Genomic DNA, 23,733 nt, shown 5'->3' with positions numbered 1-23,733 from the left:
GATGTATTGTGTGAAAGCATTGTTATAACAATTTACTTTCTATTTTCAGTGTTCTGTACTGTATTGATACTAAGGAAATGCCATACATCTACTATACACCCCCTCCAAAAGGTCCTCTGTAACACTTTAGCAGATCTCTTTATGTCACAGGATAAAATAATGTCAAGCAGATCATGTTTAACTGAAGACTGATCATTCAGCAACACATCCAGTTGATCAATCTGTGGCATTTTTTTCAAAGTATCAAAGAAGAAGAGGAGGAGGAGGAGGGTTGGATTTATATCACCCCTCTCTCTCCTGTAAGGAGTCTCAAAGGGGCTTACAATCTCCTTTCCTTCCCCTTCCCCCACAACAAACACCCTTTGAGGTAGGCGGGGCTGAGAGAGCTCAGAAGAACTGTGACTAGCCCAAGGTCACCCAGCTGGCATGTGTTGGAATGCACAGGCTAATCTGAATTTCCCAGATAAGCCTCCATTGCTCAAGTGGCAGAGCAGGAAATCAAACCTGATTCCTCCAGATTAGAGTATACCTGCTCTTAACCACTATGCCACTGCTGCTCCCAGACAAAAAAAGTATTTTCTTTAAGGAAGTTTTAATGCTTAGAATATTTATGTGCCACAGTATGGATGTCTGATTCATACCATGGTAATACAGTTCAGGGAAATGATGCCGTTTAAAGACTTACCTGGTTTTAAAAGATAGCTGTACCTTCTGTTCTATAAAAGCATATAATTATCCTCCTAGCTGAAATATTATGATGAATTCAAGTGAAACTTTGTATAATGGCAGGATTACACTTTGCTGGTTTAGACTGTCTACTTGGTGAGGCTGGGGGGTTGAGTTTGTTTCCCTGCTTATTTATTAAGTTCAATTTACATTGATCTCTACCGGTATGATGATGGAATGACTTGTTTGTAGTATAGTAGTTAAGACCAGTTGTGTTTAATCTGGAGGATCAGGTTTGATTCTATACTCCCCCACATGAAGACTTCTCTATGACCTTAGACTGTAACAGTTCTCTCAGAACTCTCTCAGCTCCTTCTACCTCACAAAGTGCCTGTTGTGGGGAGACAAAGGAAAAGTGGCTGTAAGCTGCTTTGAGACTCTTTGAGGTAGAGAAAAGCAGGGGATAAATGTTTCATACTTTTAAAGAGAATGTTCTCTTGGCATAAGTGTGTACAGGCAACGTAACAGGTGGTCCCCCCTTCATGTGTTTGCCACTACACCAGCTCAGAGCTTATGACCACTTATGCATGCACTACTTACCCTGCAGCTGTTTGCTTAGCAGTGGGTTTTCCCCCTGCTTTTTGTTTATATGGGAATTATCCTGCTGTGAAGGGTTACTAGCCAAGAGATTTGCCATTTGCCCCCCCCCCAATTTCTTTGTTATTTCCCTTCAACCTCTATCTGGAGAGGTTGCTTGCCACCTTTTCAAAGGGGGGTGCCATATTGGGTCTATTGTTAATGGTCACCTCCAGGCTTGACTATTGTAACTTGCTGTATGCTGGCCTACCTTTGACTGTGATCCGGAAGCTAAAACTCATTCAACATGTGGCAGCCAGACTCCTTACGAGGACATCTAGTCAGGACCAGATTACTCCAGTCCTATACCATCTCCATTGGCTGCCCATCGAGTTCTGGGTCATGTTCAAGGTGCTGGTTTTAACCTTTAAGTTTATAAGCGGCCTTGGGCCTGTGTACTTGAGTGACCGCGTCTCCCCATATTGCCCTATTAGGACCCTCTGATCTTCGGGGGAGTACCTATTAGAGGTCCCAGACCCAAAACACATCTGACTGGCCTCCACTAGAGCCAGGGCCTTTACAGTCCTGGCCCCCCTCTGGTGGAACAGGCTCCCTAAAGAGACCAGGGCCCTGCAGGACTTGTCGAGTTTCCGCAGGACCTGTAAAATGGACCTGTTCCGCCAGGCATTTGGCCAGCCAGGTTGAGAGTGATTCCATCATCCAAGGGGGCGCCTTTCGTGAACATATCTCCCCTGTGCTGCGCCGCCTGCATTGGTTGCCTATTGAATTCCGAATCATGTTCAAGGTGTGGGTGTTGACCTTTAAGGCCTTACGCAGCCCGGGACCCTTGTACCTTCGGGACCGCATTACCCCATATGTCCCGGTTCGTCCTCTGCGCTCAGCAGAGGCAAATTTACTGGAGATCCCTGGCCCCTCGATGACGCGGCTGGCCTCCACACATTACCACCAGCTATCCGGGCCCTGCGGGACCTTGGAGAATTCCGCAGGGCCTGTAAGACCAAATTGTTCTGCCGGGCCTTTGGAGAGTCCAGCCGGCAATAATGCTCCCGTCCTCCCCCCGCCCCCGCTGGCAGGGTCCCCTAACATCATTGGGACCCATCCTCATTTTTTCTGGAAGAGGGTGGTATATGGGTCTCGTGGGCCCTATTTTAGAATATATTTGTTTTAACAATTTTTATGCTTTATGTATGGTTTTATGTTGTTCACTGCCCTGAGCCCTACGGGGATAGGGCGGTATACCAAGTTTAATAAATAAATAAATAATAAATAAATAAATAAATAAAAGAGAGCATTATGCTGAGGTAACAATAAGTTGCTGGTGATCCCTGGCCCAAAAGCTGTCTGACTGTTCTCAACCAGGACCAGGGCCTTCTTGGCTCTGGGCCCAGCCTGGTGAAACATTCTATTGAGTGAGATGCAGGTTCTGTAGGACTTAGTACAGTTTTGCATGGCCTGTAAGATAGAGCTATTGCACCAGGCTTCATGGTCGAGGCATCAACATTATCCACCTAGCGGCCCTCCTTCTCCCATCTCCCCCTTTCTCTTCTCCTCCCTCCCCCTTTTTATATTTCCCTGTTCTTCTTTTCCCTGGATACTTGATGTGAATGATGACTTTATGGGGCATAAATTAATTATTATAAACCTACTGGGTACTATCATACCTAGGCTTGGTGATTCAGATATCCAAATCACCTAAAATCCCCAAAACGCAGAGCATTTGGGCAATATTCAGCCCAAATACATTATGCCACAATCTGAGCTGATTCAAATAGAAAGTATTCGGATTGACTTGTATGTATTCGGCAGTATTGTGAATCATTTAAATGATCCTCGAATGCCGCCGGTTCCCCCCTTCCCCCGGCAAGCGCCTGCAAGCCAGAGTCCCTTTAAAGATTCCTGGCTTGCAGATGCTTGCCAGGGGAAGGGGAAGTGGACTCTGTCAAACTGAAGAGAGTCTACCCCCCCCTTTCCCCCTTCGTCAAGGGAGGCTTGGAGTTTCCCTCTCTTTCCAATCTTTTTCTCTCTTTCTCCCAAGTACTTCTCTCATTTCCGTGCCATGCCAAAGCAAGAGAAGCGCTTGGGAGAAAGAGGGAGGAAGATTCGAAAGGGAAAGAATTGGGGAATGTGTGGATTTTTTAATTTGTTTTCTTTAAACATTTTTAAAGGGAGATCAAATGGCTTCAACTCCCTTTAAACAATGTTTAAAGAGAGAAAAAATCATAAAGAATCCACACACACACGCCAAGAATCCCCCCAATACTTACCTTGGGATGCCTGTCAGGAGTGCCTGTTTTAAGCTAGTGGCACCAAAATTGCAGGATGATATCACCCAAGTTTGGTGAAGTTTGGTTCAGGGGGTGCAATTTTCTGGACCCTCAAAGCATATCTCCCATCTCCTATTCCCATTGGAAACAATGGGTGATGGGGCACCCTCTTTGAGGGTCCATAAAATTGAACCCCCTGAACCAAACTGAACCAACCCTGGGTGGTGTCATCAGGAGAGTCTCTTGAAGACACCTTGAAATTGTAGTCCCGGTAGCTTAAAAAATGCACCCCCTACTGGCCAAAACCCCTGAACCACCAAAAATACAAAAAAAAACTCCAGACGGACCTGAATTATTTGGATATTTGGGTATACCGAAATATTCATCTTATTCGGGCATATAGATAATTTTATGCCCAAATAAACCTGAATCTGAATTTTACCAAATATTTTTGATATTGCTCAATTCTAATCATACCATGCTGAATGAGAATATTTTATTCGGTTTTACCATCTTTTTATTATTGGAAGCCACCCTGAGCACATAAGGAAAAGGGTGGTCTATAAGCGTAAACAAACAAACAAACAAACAAAACAAATAAATAAATAAATAAAACTTATGTCAACTGTATGTCTGTGTGTGTGATAACCTTGAGGAGAAGAGTGGGATCTAGCTATTGCCATTACTCAAGCACCTGGACAGCTTGAATCAAGCAACCCAGGGTAAACAAAGACAACTTTCCAGCAGTAAAAACTTGATCTTCTAATAATTAAGGTCCTGGTTTTTCACTGTTCTTTATTGTTGCTGCCACCTGCTGCTAGTATTCCCATTCGGGAAGAGGTTTCCATTTTGTCTGCAACACTAAAGCTGAAATTGCTTTCCCCTTCTTCTCTACTAGCTTGTAATGAATTTTGTGGAACTTCAGAGAGAATAGGCAGAAGTTAGTAACAGAGACTGTGCTGTAATAGAGACTGTGCTGGAAGACAGAGGTGGGTGTGAGTACATGTAATACATGTAATACTAACAATACAGTTTTCTCATACACAATTGAAAAGGGGGCATATATGATATTGATCTGTTTGTAGGCTGGTCCAGGGGTTTTCCACAAAATTGGTCTTGTTATTGCAAGTTTTAAATATCTGCTCTTGACTTGGTCTTATTTTGCCTTGGGGAGAAATAAATCCACTGAAATTTTGCTTGGAAGTAAGGGTGTATAACTGCAACCATGATTACAGAATTTGGGGATAACATACGCTCTTTACCAAGAGCTGCAATCCTATACATATTTTTAAATTAATATAGAAAAGATCATGTTGTGAACCAGAACTACAGTATAACCGATTGATCAACTGAGGAGGTTGCATCTAAAAGAGACAGTATTATAGTATACTACAGTTTTTATGGTATCACTCCCTGCACACGCACACACCTTTTCTCTGCAATTCAATGTCTTCTGCCTTTGTAACCCTCTCTTCAGAATGGTATATCAAACTTTAGACCAGGGGGTCCTGAAGCGAAGCCTCGCGGCTCACGAGCAGCATGCACCTGCTTCTCTTTCAAGTGAATTAGCGGCTCCCAGCCTTCCTGGAGCAACATGGAGGAATTCCCAGCATGCCCAGGCTGAGGAAAAGCGGCGTCAACTGCTGCTGGGCCACCGCTGGCTTGTGCTCCCTGCTCAGCAGGAAGCGGGGGAATTCCCCCCCCCCAAAGGTGCGGCTCCATGAGTTTTCTTTTCCAGGGAAAATGGGTCCAAATGGCTCTTGGAGTGTAAAAGGTTGCCGACCCCTGCTTTAGACAATTTGGTTGCCTTAGGCAGTACTTGGCCTACACTGATTGATGCCTTAGTCATTTTTTAAAAAATTATTTGCTTGCATTGTTTTCCATTTTTTAATCGAATCACTATGGCATTGTTTTATTTGAGTTCTTTGTTTGAATTCTTTTAATCACATTTTGTAATCTGCCTTGAACCTCAGCGAGAAAATCAAGCTATAAATGAAATTAATAATAATAATTTTGCTTCGCTAGTAGTGCATATGCCTACTCTCAAGATAGCTAAAAACACAACTTCACAGGTAGAATTTCTGCCTAAATGGGTGAGAATTGGGAAAATTGACTTCACTAGGAATTTTCATGTCAAAGTCACCCATCGCTAGAAGGACATATGTTTTCTCCCTCAGCGCCAATTAAACTAATGGACTTAACAGTGCTTTGCTCTGCCCTCTAGCCTCCTTTAGACAGTGGCCATCTGCTTAAGTAAAGATAAATGGGGCGGGGGGGCGGGGGTTAGGTAGCTAGCATAACCACACTCAACAATTGCTATGCATTTGAGTGTAAATAACATTTGGCTTGTATATTGCAAAGTCTAAAAATAAAAAAGCATTGGTAGAACAGTTAGGAATAAGTCTATCTTTTTGGAGTATGAATTGCATACTTTGGCAAAAACAGATTGCCTTGAGATTTTTTTGCTCATTCTACACCATAAGAGCACATGACAACAAATGCTTGATATAGAACCTCATTTTATAAGATACTTCTGTTGTTTTATCTAATAGACAAAATTCTACAAATCTTCTGTAACATCTCTCTTTTATTAGATTACTAGAGGAAGTATGCTATGTTTAATATACAACCTCTGTGCTCTCAGTTTAAATGATGTGGTAGACTGTTGTTACTGGACTACTTTGCTGAGTTTTCTTTGTTCCCCAATCCCACCCCTGGCAGGCATCAACTCAAATTTGGGGTGAAAGAAATGCATGGACAACAAAGTTTAGTTTTAAATTTTTAAAACATATCAGTGATCTGAAATAAATAGGTCATAATAAATAAATAAACAAATAAATTAGGTCATTTCATCTACTCATACAGGTTTGTTATCATCCCTGTAGTAAAGAAAATAAAAATAAATTTGCTTTTCTGCTTTTGCACATCATCAGGCTCTTTTCAAATCATCAAATCAAAACCTTTAATGGCATAACATAATACATAAAAAGTGAATTATAAACATCTTGAAAGTTTGTTTACATGAAAGGGTCAATTTTTATCAACAGCTTCTGTTATAATAGACGTAATGGGATCTGTCAGTCATTATTATAGATAAGAATTGGGCCATCATAGATGTGGTTGTTTCATTCTTATCTGCTAGCAAAAGTTTCACACGTTCCATGTCCGGAAGATCTTTATGCTCATCAATTAATTATCCAAGGATAAGTGATTGAACTTCTTTGTGTAAAGAGCAATGAAGGATGACATGAATGAGAGTATCTGGTTGATTAGAATCACAAATACACAGACGTGCTGAAAATGGGATTTGTAAAAATCTCCCAGGAGTGACTGCAGAGAGAAAAGCATTGAGTCTTGCTAGTGAGAATGCTCTGCGATGGATCGGATTGTTTAGTGTGGTCAGATATTTTGTACTTGAACCACCAGATGTTGTTATTCCAAGCGACTCTGGCGAACATATTCTTGGCTTATATAATAGTTGTCTTTCATGGTCTGTTAATCTTTGTTTAATTATTTGATAAATATATATTTTCATTGCATAATTCCAGGTTGTCTAATGCAATGCCTATTTTAGTTATTTTGCTATAAATAGGTTTAGACCAATTTGTAAATACCCATAATATTTGTAAATACCCATAATATTTGCATCCTTGAGTAGGTATGAAATAAGATTATCTTCATTTGAGTTAAAATGTATTTTAAGTTAGTATCGGATTGCAAATTACCATTCTTTGGATTCTAATAATTGTTGACCTGTTTCAGCACAGAGGGTCATACAGCTTACACATGTAGAGATGCCTAAGATCTGTGTTAAGAAATTGTAACCATTCAATATCCTTATGAAAATGGTTAACCCACATTGGGATGGTCGGACTCTTCTAGTGGGGCAGGGTTTCTCTAGTAATTATAACCTGTCAAATTAATGCGATGTACACAATGTAATAATGTATGAATTGTGCGATGATTCAGTCCAAGTCCTTTTGGCTGATATGCCTGTGTATAACTGGTCATTGTCAATGTAAGAATGCATTCCTCATCTGGCAAGTTACATTCAGTTCTGATATAACTTAATTATGACTAATCAGCTATAGCATCTGGTTGTGTGTATGTTCTTAGAATATGCTAACATTTGTTCATATTCCAGTCTGCTTATTCTTGGGTATATGGTAATAACACTGAGGCTGTTGCCAGTTTATTTGTAAGATTACTTACTCTGCAGTCCTAAACAAACTTATTTGGAAGTTTGATTGAATTTGACGAGATCTATTTATGAGTAAGTCAGTGTTATTTTGCATTGGCCTGTAATGTCCTTAATATGCCATTTTGTAGAGATGGATCTTTTCATATTTCATCAGATTCTGCTTAATGGAAAGTACCTTTGATAATTTGTTTTTATTTCCTTCTTTCTGAATGCATTCTTTAGAGGAAAAGTCCGGTAAGAAATCTAATATCTCTCGCTCCCCTACCCTTTTTCAACTTAATGGATTATTTACCTGGCAAGTTTTCCTGTGCCACTAGACTCCTATCTTGTTTAGATAAATATAGCCTTAGTGCTTACCTCCACGGCAAAGCATGAACTGTCTGCTTTCTTGTTCCCAATTTTCTTTGAGTTCTCTGGGGAATTTTTATTAGTTATCTTCATTATTGCCTTGGTAATTTTTTGCTACCTTATCAAAATATCTGATTTTATTTATTAATTCTTTAAAGGTGGCTGGATCAGAGATACCCATAATATTTTAGTGCCTGAGGCAGAAAATGCCAGTTGTGGTCATTTATAAATTGTTGCTCTTTTAAGTTCAGAATTCGCCCCTATACCTTTTACCCTTCCTATTAGGGTTGACTCTGTGCTGGGTGATTTGCCCATATTTGTTTGTTTCAAACTTGGATACTGTAGTATACACACACACACACACACACACACACACACACACACACACACACACACACACACACACACGTGTCATGCACATCAATCAAAATGTCAGAATTTTGCTACACGAATAGTTTGGCTGCTGTCCTGATACATGTAGAGACAGTTGTAAGGGTATATAAATGTGTAAAATGTTAGACTGACAGTGGTTTAGTACATCTGTACTGTGTTGACCACAACTGGCATTATTTGGACATGTGTACCATATCCTGGTCCAGTTTCCCTGTCTTCCTAGGCTACAAACCTGTGAGAGGCCGGGGAATCATGTGTGAGAGAGAGAGAAAGAGAGGGAGAAAAGGGCTTGAACCCGCTTTTAGGGAACCTTAGCCTCCCTCCCTTTTACCCTGGCTAGCTTTTTGCCACTATCCAGGCAATTCCACGGTGCTCTGATTTTGCCTTGGCAACTCTTCCTGAGAAATGGGCATAAAGTAGTTGGAGCTTACAAAAACACAGGATGGTGGTCATTGCAGAGTTCACTCACCTTTCCTGTCAGTTTTGGGCTCCTTGGCTTGTGCAGTTTGCAGTGACTGAGCTGAACCTTTTAACCTTTTCCTCCCTAATTGGGGGAGGGGTTCTATTTGACCTACCCTAAAATAGTGGATGAGTTTCCACATTTTCTGCCAGCTACCATTTAACCAATGAAGTTCATGGCTCTCCCCTGCCTTTGAGCCTTTCCCCTGTCAGGATAGTAATCCATCTTGGGTTTTTTTTCCTCTGGCACTGTGGCAAATAGTCCCTCCAGCTATTACCATAAATGGAGGCACTTTCCTTCCTTTCATTAACAAGAGGCCTTTATTGCCTGCTTCTCATAGGATCTAAGGCCACTGTGGTTGCAAAATGGGTTTGAGTGTGTGTTTCAAGGCATCCCACATTGTCACCATATGAAAGTTATAGTAGCAGCTTAAATTGGAATGAACAGATTTGAGATGGGATTAATATGACAGGCATTTGCAGTTAGCATAGTGGATAATACAGAATAATTCTGCAGCGATGTTCTGATTCAGCTAAAAGTTGAAATGTTTCCAGTCATATATCCATAGCTGGCTAGATGGGAAACATGTATATAAAAGTACTGTGTACATGGTGTTTTTTTTCCAGTGCAACAGCCAGAGCTCAGCATATGTAGCCTTTATACAAAGTTGAACTGCTGCCTTGACAGTTTGTCCTGGATATGTACACTAGGAAAAAATTGTATTTCTTGTATTGAGTTTTCAGGGATGGTTTCCATACTGGTATTAAGGATTATTCTGGTCCCCAGTACCATTTCAGAATTCAGATTCTGGTTTGTCTGTTTAATTCCTAAACTTTTCAGCTCCAGTACTCCCTAAGGGGAACTTTTTCCGGGCAGGTCAGATTGACCGTTTTTAAAGCAAACAACACTAAAAAATTAAAAGAAACCTAGTGCTGTCTGTATGAGCCCCTGAACAAAGTGCCTCCAGTCATTCTATTTGACTCCATTGTTTCCTGTGGGGGAGAGGGAATTCTATGCTTTCTCCGGGGCAAAGAAGCCAGTAACCAAACACACAGGACAAACTACTGGCCAAACGCCTCCAAATATAACCTATAAGCCCAACATGACCAGATAATTTTATTTATATCCTGCCTTGCTCCCCAATGGGACCCAAATTGGCTGACATCATTTTCTACTCCTCCATTTCATCCTCATAACAACCAAGTGACGTAGGTTAGGCTGAGAGTGGGTCATAAGAACATAAGAACATAAGAACAAGCCAGCTGGATCAGACCAAGGTCCATCTAGTCCAGCTCTCTGCTACTCGCAGTGGCCCACCAGGTGCCTTTGGGAGCTCACATGTAGGATGTGAAGCCTGCAATAATAAGCCTTCTCGCGGCCTGTTGCTCCGATCACCCTGGTCTGTTAGGCGGCATTTGCAATCTCTCAGATCAAAGAGGATCAAGATTGAGTAGCCATAAATCGACTTCTCCTCCCATAAAATCTGTCCAAGCCCCTTTTAAAGCTATCCAGGTTAGTGGCCCCGCTCACACCACCTCCTGTGGCAGCATATTCCCAAACACCAATGCTGCGTTAGCGTGAGAAGAAGTGTTTCCTTTTATTGAGTCCTAATTCTTCCCCAGCATTTTCAATGAATGTCCCTGGTTTCCTGAAGTATTGCCCGAGAAAGAGAGAAAAATGTCTCTCTGTCAACATTTTCTACCCAATATGCATAATTTTGTAGACTTCAATCATATCCCCCCTCAGCCGCCTCCTCTCCAAACTAAAAAAAAAAAGGGGAGTCCCAAGCGGCTGCAGCCTCTCCTCCATAGGAGAAGGTGCTCCAGTCCCTCAAATCATCCTTGTTGCCCTACCTCTGCACTTTCTATCTCTCACTCAATATCCTTTTTTTTTGAGATGCGGTGACCAGAACTGGGACACCAGTACTCCAGAGATCGCGGTTACGCTTACCACTGCTGCTTTTATATAAGGGGCATGACTTAATCTTTTGCAGTTTTTATGAAAGTCAATTCCTTTTCTAATGATCCCCAGCATAGAGTTTGCCTTTTTTACAGCTGCCATGCATTGAGTTGAAACATTCCCATGGAACTATCAACTAAAGGGCAGCCTAAATCCCTTTCCTGGTCTTGTGACTGATTAAGCACTGACCCCTGCCCTCAAGTGTATGTGAAGTTTGGATTTTTTTTGCCCTATAATTGCATCACTTTTACATTTTGCTCACATTGAACTGCATTTTGCCATTTTCTGAGCCCACTCATCCTAATTTATCAAGGTCCGCTTGGAGCTCTTCGCCATGACTCCTTTGTGGTTCTCACCACCCTACATAATTTGGTATCATCTGCAAACTTTGTAGCCACCACGCTGCCCACCTCTGCTTTCCAGGTCATTTATGAATAGGTTAAAGAGCACTGGTCCCAAAGAAAGCGGATCCTTAGGGGACACCACTCCACGACATCTCTCCATTGTAGAGAACTTCCCATTTACACCCACTCTTTGTTTCCTGTTGTTTCTCAACCAGTTTTTTAATCCATAGGAGGACTTCCCTCACTTCTTATTCCTTCATTGCTGGAGTTTTCTCAACGAGGAGTCTCATAGGTGAGGAACTTTGTCAAAAAAGCCTTTTTGGAAATCAAGTAAAGACAATGTCCACCGGTTCCACCCCTGTATCCCACATGCCTGTTTACACCCTCAAAGAACTCTAAGTGGCAAGTTTGTAAGAGAGACAGAGGGATTTTGCCTCTGCAAAAAGCCATGCTGACTCTTTCTCCAGCAGGCCTTGCTTTTCTACATGTTTTATAATTTTATCTTTAATGATAGGATTCTACTAATTTACCAGGAACAGATGTCAAACTGACTGGCCTGTAATTTCCCAGGTCCCCCCTAGATATCCTTTCTTAAAGATTGGTGTGACATTAGCCATCTTCCAGTCTTCAGGGATGGAGCCTGAGTTTCAGGGATAAAGTTGCATATTAAAGTTAGAGGAAAGATCAAAGCAATTTCATGTGCTTGAGCTCTTTAAGAACTCTTGGGTGGGAATGCAATCTAAGGGCCAGGGGATTTGGTAGTACATGGGCTAGTTTATCAATGGCTTTGCCAGAACTTCTTCCTTGTCTACCACACTATCTTCGCTTCAGTTCCTCGGATTAAGCCTCCTAGAAAGCTTGGTTTCAGGTGCAGGAATGTTCCTCACCTCCTCTTGGAGTGAAGACAGATTGCAAAGAATTCATTCAGCTTCTCATGCCAATCTCCCTGCCTTATCTTTTTAGCACACCCTTTTGTTCCTTTGATCATCTAACTTGGGCCCTACCGCTTCGCTGTGCTGGCTTCCTGCTTTGATGTATTGCTTGAAGAGAGCTTTGTTTGTTGCTGGTCTTGATGTTCATGAGTCATGCGTTCCTCATAATCCTTTTTTTGCCTCCCCTTACAGCTAACTTGCTTCTCTTTTGCCACCATTTGTGTTCCCTCTCATATTTCTATCATCAGCCAAAGCTGGACTTCCATTTTTTCTAAAAGACCATTTTCTTTTTTCTGATGAATTTCCTCAACCTCTCGCTTGTGTGTTAACCATGGTGGCTTTCTTTTGGACTGGGTGCTGCCTTTTCTAACCTGTGGAACACATTCCAAGCTGAGCTTTTATTACTGTGTTTTTAAATAACCTCCAAGCATCCTGGACTGAGTTTGACTCTCTTGATTTTTCGCTTTCAGCTTCTCCTGCGCACTATCCCCCTCAATCGCTTTGAGAAATTCTACCGCTTTCTTTGAAGGCCGAATGTAACTACATTAGTAGTTGCCACTTGTTAAGCATGCTGAGATACTGAATCATGACAGCATTGTGGTCGCTGTTCCCTGCTCGGCTCAACAACACTGACTTCCTGCACCAGGTCCTATGGAGTCCCACATGGGAATTAGATCTAGGATCACCTCTCCCCTGGTTGGTTCCCACAACCATCTGCTCCTAAACCACAGTCATTTTAGCATATCCAGGAATGCTCTCTCCTTACTATGACCTGAGCCTGCGTTTTTCCTGTTTATATGGCGGTAGTCAAAATCACCCATTACCACTACATTTTTGTGTTTGTTGGCCGCTCTTCTTTCTTTTTTTCCATCTCCAAAATCCTCTTGTACTACTTTGGTCAGGAGGACTGATAATATATTCCTAATATTAAACTGTCCTTCACACCTGGTATTGATATCCACAGTGATTCTGAAGGGGAACCAGCTCCCCTATGCATTGTCTATTTTTATGTGATACTATGTTCTCTTTGATGTAAAGGGCAACTCCACCCCCAATCGTCAGCCCTGTCCTATCCTTCCTATAAGAGCCTGTTAGCTTATGGTATAACAGCATCCACCTGGTTCTTGCTCTCGATTCCACCATGTCTCTATGTAATGCCCACTATATCAAAGTCGCTCCTTTTGAAACTCTGTATTTACCTAGCTCCCAAACATTTGGGTCAGATAAATGCTTCTACTATTAGCATAGAACACCCTGTATACCCTGTCTCTGTCCCTTAACCTGGGATTTATGTGCTTTCCCCTCAAGTCTTTTGTAGACACTATCCTTGTCACATGCACATTGCTTTATGTTCCTCGACTTGTTCCTCATGTGGTTGATTTAGAAAAACCTCCACTCTCTGTCTGCATTGTCCCATAGGTTACTGTATTCCAGAACCCGAGAGTCACCTCAATGACTCCTGTGCGGCTTTCCCCCAGTGCAGTCAGTTTAAAAGCTGTTCTGCCACTTTTTTAATGTTGAGCACCAGCAGCCTGGTTCCTCTTTGGTTACAAGATGAAGCCTCGGTCCCGTTTGGTACAGGCTCTACCCTTTGTCCCAAAGGTTCCCCAGTTCCTGACGAATCTGGGAAACCCTCTGCCTTACACCACCTTCTCATCCACATTTGGAGACCCTGTATCTCCGGCTTGCCCTTGGCTTCCTCGGCCTCTCGCAGCGATGGAACGGAGTAGCATTTCTGAGAATGCCACCTTGAGGTCCTCGGACTTCCAACCTGTTTCCTAGCAGCCTAAATTTAGCTTCCAGAACCTCCCGGCTACATTTCCCAATGTCGTTGGTGCCAATGTGGACCACAACTGCTGACTCCACCCCAGCACTGTCTAAAAGCCTATCTAGACGAAGCGTGACATCCGCAACCTTCGCACCAGGCAGGCAAGTCACCATGCGGTCATCACGCCTCTCACAAACCCAACTCTCTACATTTCTAATGATCGAATCACCCACTACAAGGAGCCCCCCACCTCCCCGAGGGGTATCCTCAGTGACCCAAGGTCACCCAGTAAGCTTCCCTGGCAGAGTGGGGCTTCACATCTGAATTTCCCAGATCTTAATGCAACACTTTAATCACTACATTGCTCTGGCTGCCATGGTGGAATCCAAGCCAAACCAACTGAAGCAAGGGTCACTGTTGCAAGCCCTGTCTGTCATTGAACCAGAGGATCCAAGTCTGCTACTGATATACAGTTGTGAAGGTAGTTGCCAAAGGCTTGTCCACCCCAGGCATAACCAATCATAATTCACTCTTAAATGAAAATGACAGACAGTTGCTTACTGGAAAAAAATGAGGAAACGCATATCGACAAAATCTTGGCTAGTCTACATTGGCATAGTGTCATTGAAGTTAATAAAGCTGTGCGAGAAACAAGCTGAGGATATATACAGTAGGATATGTACAGTGGGGGGGGGGAATCCAGCACCATGTGTTTAATTATACATGATCAGTTATTTAAAAGTTTGCTCATTAGCTTGACTTGTGTTTGAATGTCGTTTCAGATTGATCTGTGTACATCTTGAACTTTTTTGTATTTATAATCTTATCCAAATCAATAAATAGAAACCCATATTCAGGCTGCTTATGAGTATTTTTGAGCTGCTCGTGGCAGGAAGGATTTCTACAGAGAGAAGGTGGAGATTTTCCTCCAATTCATCCTTCCTGCTGCAGACATCATAGTCCCCCATTATGCTGTTTCTGGGGCTTTCTTGTTACCAGAATTTTTAGGGACATTTCCACGCCATTCAAACCCAGAGGCCATGGCACTGATGCAGCACCACCCTGCTACCTTCAAAAGGGTTGTTCGGCAGCACAGAGAACAGGGAAAAGCCCTGGACTTCCCCATCACCAAAAAGCCCCAGTGGGATGAATGGATGTATGCCACAGGAAGTGTGGCATTTGTCTGAGGTCTGGTGCATCGTAGGGAGCCAACTAACATCAGCTCTGCCCCTGGGAATGCTCTGCCCTGCCCTCCTTGCAGGCATCCAAGTAGGATGCCAGTGCAACCCTGCTGCAGCCCGAACTTCTGGGTTTTGTGACAGGGGGCTGTGATATATGTAGCCACTGGTATGTCTACCCCCTCCACCAGCGTATGTGCCCCAGGGCGGGCAAACACACAGGTGCAAGGCCCCACTGATCCCGGGACCCTTTCAGCCCTTTAGATGGGACTGCCCATGTTGTAGAGGGCGGGCGGGCAGGCAAGAGAGTCACTCCCTCCCAATGGGCAGAAAACCTGTCCCTGTCTGCAGAAATTAGCAGTGTATCCATAAGTTAAGACAATCCATCAAGTCTCTTTACCTTGATTTTTTCACTGGGTATTTACTGTACTTATGAGTACATTGTTATCTAATTAAATGGTGGTGGGGTGGGGAGAGATATATTGTTAATCTCTTTTCATGGCCACACATTATGTTGGTTTCTCAGGATGTACCTTTGTATACCATAGCATTGACTCAAAAGTATATGTGAGTGAATGACTTTCTACAAGTTACAGTGTTTCAAGAATGGTTTTTGATTCCCCCTGCCCCTTTACCACATTGTTTGTCTGGAGTCTGGACTCACACCCTCCAAGCATTTCACGGCTGCCATGAGTTTTTTTAAAAAAATTTTTTACAGTTGCTTCAATGATTCTCTGCCTCAATTCTCTGTAGCTCCATTTAATTGATTCTTCGTAGATGCAACCAAAACAGTAACACACACACAGAAATACTGAAAATAAAGAGGCAAGGGGAAAGGGGAGAGATGAGGGACACAGAAATTGGCACAAAGGGGGAAGTTGGGTGATGGCATAGAGGCGTGGAAAATAGCAACAAGAAAGACAAAATATTGTAAATATGACCGCATTGAAAGGGAAGCTGGCACAGAAACATTTTAGACAAAAGAATAATTATTAAAAGGGTTTTTAAAAAGCGGAGAAAAAGCTGCTTGGAAACATTTTTGGAATTATGAGGGGGAGAAACAACGTGGAACTCCACAGAGGAAACATTTTATTTTCAGGCCCCAAACATTATAAGTTTCTTGTGCAGAAAGAGCCAATATGATGATTCTGCTTCAAATTTTCACACATCTGTACATCTCCCCCATACTTTCTTTGATAGAAATCATCCCTCATCTGTACTCACATATTTCTGCCTCCAGAGCCTGAAATAATTTTTTTTCATTGGAAAAATAGCTGCTTTGACATGCAAGATTCCCCCTCCCCCAACTAAATTTTGGTGACAGATCTGCTGCATGATACTTCATTTACCCTCAGATGTGAGATTATTTTCAGCAATGAACACATAGAAATGGGACAAGAACTTTGAGATCAAATGAAAATTTGTTAGACTTTATGACAATTGTGCTACCCTATTCCGTAGCTATAGCATATATTATTTTTAGCCATGTTTACAGGTGATCAGAGATTTTTGCAGTGATTTTTGACCTGTGCATGCAGTTCTGCCTCAGTGCAGGGGTTGACTTTGGCATGGAGCATCCTGGACAATTGCCCCAAGACCCATTGTGCGTGAGGGGGCTGCCCTGGGAGGCCAGCCACTCTTAAGCTGTCCTATGGGAGCTTCTTCCCCCTCCCCCCCCCCCGATATTTGCCAGTGTGACCTGAGTCAGGCAGCAAGCAGCTGTAGGATAGTGGGAGAGACCAAACTGTCCAACTAATTTCAGCCACTCGCAGCCACTCAGACAGCACTGGTGGCTGCATTTAACTGGATGGTGGGAGAGTCCTCAACTTACCCAGCTCATTCCGGCTGTCCAATATCTTAGGCTGAACTGGTGGTGGCAGGGAATTGGGGTGGGGTTAATACAGCCCTACAGCCAGCGGTTGGGAGTGGATTGGCGAGAAGTTTGAGGGCTCCCCCCTGCTCCCAGTACCAGGCTAGTCTTCCATGACCTTATATAATTTTTCCCTAGGGCCTTTAAATCCTTAAGGCTTCCTCAGTGTAGCTCATCACTGTGATGAGGTTTGAGTGGCTGAAATGAATTGAAATCAACTACCTGTTCAACATGCCAGAATTGATTTTTTAAAAGTTTTTAAGGATTCAAATTTATTATAGAATTTAGCAGTTGTCTAATCTGATGATTGCTGGAAGAATCAGCTAGACCATAAACAATTCATGCAATAGGGGCCTCTTTTTCTCTATTGAGATAGAAAACAAGGATAGATAGGCAGGCATACATTTGGGGGGAGGGGCTTGGAAAATGCTGAGGGCGTTGTTGAGCTACTCGTGCAGCCCCATTCACAAAACAAGCACCTGGCTGTGGTTCTGTGGCTGTGCTCGGCAGCTGCCCCAAAAAGCCTCCCAACCACTGAGAAGCCCCAATGGGCAGCACCACACATGTGCCAGCCAAAAGTGTGGGCTGCAGCCCACTGGCATGCTACTGGCAGAAGCCAGGAGGGCGTTGACTAGTGTTGACTCCTCCCCAGCCCTGCTGTGCTGGCAACAACAATGGCGAGGTGCTGGTGCTGTGTTCAGAGATGGCTGCAAGCCTGCAGAATCACTCCTCCGCCAGGGTAAGTGCCCTGCAAAGGATGAATCCGCCAGGGTGGCTGGTGTGCTGCTCACTGAAGAGGATCCCCCCCCCCACTTTGGATGGGTTCTAGAGACGTAGAGATATAAACTGGAAAGGATGAAGCTGTATTTATGCATCAGCTCCAAGAAGCTTCTTTTTCAAGATTTCTTTAGACACCCATATCGCAATAATTTTATGAAAGAATGGAGAACAGGTTCAAGTTTTTACAATAATATTGGGGAAGGAGAAAAGCATGGTGAGATAGTTTTGAATCAGCCAACTTGTGAAGCTAGGGAAGATGTTGTGTTATCCAAAAAGGCTTTTTATTGATCTGTCACTCTCTGATTAGGTATCTGTTCTCTCTTCCTTTTTGCTGATCACAGAGGCGCAGCCCGGTAAGAAATTGCATAACTTCTTCACATTGAATCAGTAGCAAAAGTGACTGGAAGTGATTGTGATCCAGTTTAGCTTGGTTTGTGAACTGACAATACAGCAAATATATGTAATTATTGTTCTATCAAGGGAGTGTACCTATAATTACAAAAATACTGACACTGTAGGAACAGAAGGAAATATTTTGCTTATGAAGGTTTTAATCTGGCATTGTATTTTCACTTAGGAACAGTTGTAGGCATAATATATTAAAACTGCAACCCAGGGTGGGCTGAAGCATTAGGAGCCCTGCACCAATATCTGTGCCCAACATTAATTGGCTCCCAGTATTTTTTTTCAGGCTGGGAATGCCCCTTCCCTGTGGTGGGATACTGCGAGCAGCAGAGAGCTGGACTAGATGGACTCTGGTCTGATCCAGCTGGCTTGTTCTTATATTCTTAGGTTCTTATGTGTACACTTGTGCCCCCATAATGCATGGCTTGTCACTCTGCGCAATGGGCTTTCTGGGGGAGTAAAGGTTTTCCCTTCTCCCCTGACTCCTGTACCTCCTGTACCACCAATTGCCTTTTTGGAGGCAGTGCAGCAGCACTGTCCATGGCCGCTGCTCTACCCCCACCCCTTTTTGGATTGGGCTGTTAGGCTACGTGCTGCTCTTGAAACTTGGTTTTTCTTCCATGCCAATGGCTCTTATTAGGATTGCTGTTCAAAATGAAATAATTTTTTATGATAGTGGAGAGTTTCCAGCCAATATGTGTAAGGACTTGGAGGCAAGTGAAAAGAAATCCATGTTATTTGGATTTAGACTAATTCTAAGATAGGCTTTTCTTCTTTTGATCTGACTTGAGGAATTTCACATTTAGATTTATAGCTCTAGAAAAAGAACGCATGTGTTACATATAATATATTGACTAGTTGTGGCTCGGTATTTATTATGGTCACGCAGTGTTTGGAATGAGCCTGAGTCTGTAGAGTACTCTAAGCTTCAATGGAGAGATTTTGTTGAGATCTTATTTATTGTATTGGTTCATGTGAGCAGGAGCCATCATACAGTCAGGCCTTTCATATCCCATATAATATATTTGGGTAGATTTCAGAATAGCTGAGAGATTCTTGCCAAGGTTTCCAGTGCCAGTTCCTTAGCTTTGGTAGGAAACAAATTTCCATGTTCATGCTCTATATAGCCTTCCACCTAGCACGCTATCTATAATTCTGTACTCTTCCTTGGACTTCAATTTTACTTCCTCCTATCTCCAGCAAGGAAATGAATCTCAAAGAGCTACTTTCATCAGCAATGTTATTCAAAGCAAACAGTGTATTGCAGGGGTCAGCAACCTTTACCACCCAAAGAGCCATTTGGACCCATTTTCCACAGCCCTGAAGATCTACCGAGCCGGAGAGGTGGCTCCACATGGAGCCACCTCCAGTTTGTCCCCTCCACTCACCTTTCCTGGAGGGACACGCCCATGCTACCCTCCAACCTCCAGGCCATGCGGAGCCGCAGTATAAGGCTGAAAGAGCCGCATGCGGCTCCGGAGCCACAGGTTGCAGAACCCTGGTATATTGTATGAGCAAAGTGCAAAAACTCTTACCTTGACAATCCATGCATTCTGCATGACATGCGATGTGGCATGAAAATAGCAGTGTGCAATGCTTTCAATGATGAAAACCAGGTACACAGTGCCTTTGCTGCTTTTGTCTGGTATTGTAATAAATATCTGTAGGAGACCTCCATGGAGATATGCCTTATACATGTATTGTTCCCATTCCTGTTCCTCAGACTTTCTGGAATTCTTCCAGTTGAATACTCTGTTACATTATCTAAAATGGCTAATTAATTTTTTTTGAAAAAAAATTTCAATCAAAAGTCAGTATTTAAGTGTGAGCTCATGTATGAGTGTGTGACTTAGCTGTGGAATAATAAGAAAGAAAGATCTAATCCTGTGTATGAATCAACAAAGAGCATGCACAAAGAAGCATGCCAAACCGTGTGAACCAAAATTAATGTCCACTTTTAGTTTAGTGACATTAATGTCCACTTTTTGTTTTCTAAGCAAATCAGTCTGTTTTGTGTATCAGTTATAAATATTCTTCTCTCATTCTAACTGTTTTGTATTTTAATTTTAGGGTACAATTAAAAGGAATTTATCTAGTAAGTATACATATACACATATATACAATTATTATAAATATATTCTATATTATTTAAAAACTGTGGAGACCCCTTGACCCATTCTTAAGTTTCTCTGAAGAAGAATCTCTGAAAACATTACTGGGGCACAAATGGAAGCCTCTCAGTCCATACTTATGCATTTTTTCATGTAGATCAGTATGTATATATATATGTATGTCTCTGTGTGTGGGTGTGTATTGCTTGATCTACTTGTTTATGGCAGAGTTTTAATTAATTGTATCTCTGGAAATTATTGTCCTAATATGATGTATCCCAAAGACAACTGCCCTCAAAAAAAAATTTTCTGGACAGAAATATTTGCATTACAAAGTCTCAGGAACTGTTCATATTGTTTTGTAGCATGGAAATATCCGTCATATTCTGCTAGAGACTTTGTACTAAACAATTTAAGGCTTTGTCTGTGAAAAAACTGATCAGTTACAAAGTTCCCTAGGGTTTATCACACTAGAGAAACCTTTTCTACCTCTGACTTGTAATAATGCAAAAAAAAAAAACCAACTTTGGACATAAGTTCATCCTTTTCCCTTGAACTCTTAGCAAGCCAGATAAGGGCACCTGTATAAACTTTAATAATTTAAACAAAGAAAATATTTTTATTAAGCAAGGCAGAAAAAAATAAAGCTATAAAAGAATTAACCCCACCTAAACTGTGGACATGAATGCTAAAATGATCAGCATTCCTAGCATTGCTTAATCATATTATAACTGATGGTATCTTAAATTTAGGGTTTATCAAAAAAGCCTAAAGTACCCAGTATGTTAGCAAGAGATCTCACTTATTAATTTTCTGCTTTTGAGACTTCTAGCCAGAGAAATCTGATTTGCTTCTCATGGAAGCATTTATTAATAAAAAAAAATCAGTCTTATATTTATCTAAGTTTGATTTCTCACAAACTTTTCTAGATATCTGATTGGTTACTCTAAATAAGAGATAAGCAACACAGTTGCAAGTAGCCAATCAATAGCCAATATGAGATCATCTGATGTACCAAGATAAGAAGGCCAATAATAACATTTATAAACAATTGAGCAAGACTTTTTCTGTAATCGTTCTCACGAAGTGTCCAAGATAAAGTCTGATCTAAATAACAGATGTGTAACCTCTCATTCAACTTGCAAACTTATAAAGAAAAAAGGAATTGTATAATTGCTACTGCAACTGTTTCAGGAGGTACCAGAGACTCTACTCCACTGAAATGGGCACAGGGAGAAGAAAAATTTCACTCCACCAGGCATGCAGCCTAATCTGTCAGAGTATGACCATGATTGCTGCTATTTACAAGAGGTCTGTTATAAGTGAGACCTGTTCACCCAGTAGCCATCAGGGTATTTGCAAACATGATCATAAGGAATTATAAGGTTGACATGTTGTCCTCTGCCGATGTATTCTTTACTAGGAGAGCCTTACAGATGGTTCTTAGAAGAGAAGTACTGTAAGAGACTGTTTTGCTACTCAGAAGACTCTCACTCCTGAGGGATGCTTTCACTCCTCATGACTTATCAAAAAAAAAAAAGAATCTAGAATTCCCTTTTACCTTTTCTGTAGGAAAAGAGACTCTCTCAACATGAATTCTCATTCTGAGGAGAGACAAGAGTGTATTCTACTTGCCACTGATATATTGGGTGAAATCAGGTTCTTCTTGTTGATGGCAGGATAGATATAGACAGACAGAGATTTCTGGGATGAGTTCTCTTCTATCTCTTCCCTTTTCTTGGTTCTTTTGTTTGTATTAATGTTTTCTTACAGAAGTAGTGGATGTTCCTCCCTTTTCCAGTCCTCTCTGGAAAGGATGGGCCCCCTTTCAGTGAAGGTGTCAGTTGCTACCAGTTGTGCCTGCTCCCTGTCCTATTTGGACAGGAACGGAAATTGTGTAGAATGCGCTCCTGTCTCTCCAAGAATAGGAATTTGTGGAAAGAAATTCTCCTTTCCCCTGTAAAAGTTGAGTTGGGGAGGAAAGGCATTGAGGTCGTTGACATTCCATTATCTGTACAATTTTGCTAGAATTCCTTATGAGAAAAAAAACTTAGATTTTATGTGCTATGTGCCAGGTGAGGAGATAGCAAGACCAAGGCGTTCAACACCAACTCCAGAACTTCTAAGGTCAGTATAAAACAATCAAGTATGGGGTTGTGGGGGTTCATGCACCTTAATAATACTACATACTTTTGTTTTCCATGCTCTGTCAAGTCTATCTCATAAGGCTCATTGTACATTTGTTTACCCTTAAAAATGAGTATATTGCATTACCCCTAAATTGTAGTACATTTCATCACTGATATGCAAAGTCCTGCCAATTATTTAATATACAACTTTGTGTACAATTAACAGTTCCTTTTTTAAAGTCACAAAATTCCATAGTGTATATAGGCTTCAGTTGTCATAATTGTCTACTAAATCACAGTTTTTCTAGCAATGGTGTGAGGTTAAGAGTGATGGAATCTAATCTGGAGAATTGGTTTTGATTTCCCACTCCTCCGCATGAACGTGGACTCTGATCTAGTGGACTGGATTTCTTTCCCCTCTCCAACAGATGATGCCTGCTGTGTGACCTTGGGCTAGTCCCACTTCCTCGGAACTTTGTCAACCACACCTGCCTTACAGGGTGTCTGTTGTGGGAAGAAAAAGGGAAAGAAGTTTGTAAGCCACCTTGAGTCTCCTCACAGGAGAGAAAGGTGGGGTATAAATCCAAACTCTTCTTCTCTTTCATCTCATGTTTAATTGTGAATCAGTCTCTAACTATGGCTTTGCTCCAAATGTACTTAGAATTATAAACTAGGATACTGCCAGGAAATAAATTGGTTTAAAAAAGACTGTTATCCAGTAATTGGTAGAGTGTATTTTTAACACATGAGTCTACTTTACTGCTTCTTTAACATACTATTGGTATGATTTAACATAGGCCCTTTCCAAGACGTGGGCCATTTACTGCGCCCTGGGGATCTTTCGCAAAAACAGCCAGTCTCCCGGAGGGAGCCTGAGCTTGCACAGGCTGGCTTAAGCCTTGCTGCAAAACGCAGTAGCTTCAACCTGGCTTCCCTCCCTCCACCCCCCAGGGCGGCAAGTCAGGCCGCCTCCAAAAACTTTTCTCCCTCCCTGGAGGGAGGTTTTTGGAAAACTAGCCGCATTCCAGTAGCGGTGCGGTGCAAACAGCACCGCCTGGAACACACTGTTTTCCCCGTCCCTCTCCCACTCACCTCGTCGCCTTCGTCACCCTGCTGGCCTCCTAAGACCCTCCCTCGCTGTCCTCCGACCCCTGGAGGTCGGAGGGCTGCGTGGGCAGATCTTAGGAAGCCAGCAGGGCGACGAAGGCGATGAGGTGAGTGGGAGAGGGATGGGGAAGAGGTGGCTCCGTGCGGAGCCGCCTCTCTCTCGCCGGCCTCTGCGGGTGCCGCTCGCACGCTCCAGTGCGAATGGCCACCACCCCTCCACT

The 23,733-nt window shown here is 42.3% G+C and overlaps 1 protein-coding gene across 1 annotated transcript in view; it reads left to right on the top strand.

The window, feature by feature from the left end:
• The window catches only part of SGIP1 (SH3GL interacting endocytic adaptor 1), a 173,840-nt gene that overhangs the window by 76,805 nt on the left and 73,302 nt on the right, over positions 1 to 23,733 (top strand). Inside the window, exons 8-11 of the mRNA XM_048497854.1 lie at positions 7,951 to 7,962; positions 18,102 to 18,113; positions 20,236 to 20,260; positions 22,352 to 22,403. Coding sequence (XP_048353811.1) covers positions 7,951 to 7,962; positions 18,102 to 18,113; positions 20,236 to 20,260; positions 22,352 to 22,403 — 101 coding nt within the window. The remainder of the gene's footprint in view (positions 1 to 7,950; positions 7,963 to 18,101; positions 18,114 to 20,235; positions 20,261 to 22,351; positions 22,404 to 23,733) is intronic.

The sequence above is a fragment of the Sphaerodactylus townsendi genome, linkage group LG05 (assembly GCF_021028975.2).
Source record: "Sphaerodactylus townsendi isolate TG3544 linkage group LG05, MPM_Stown_v2.3, whole genome shotgun sequence".
Classification (NCBI taxonomy): Eukaryota; Metazoa; Chordata; class Lepidosauria; order Squamata; family Sphaerodactylidae; genus Sphaerodactylus; species Sphaerodactylus townsendi.
The sequence above is the reverse complement of the archived record's forward strand: the minus strand, read 5'-3'. Positions and strand labels throughout refer to the sequence as shown.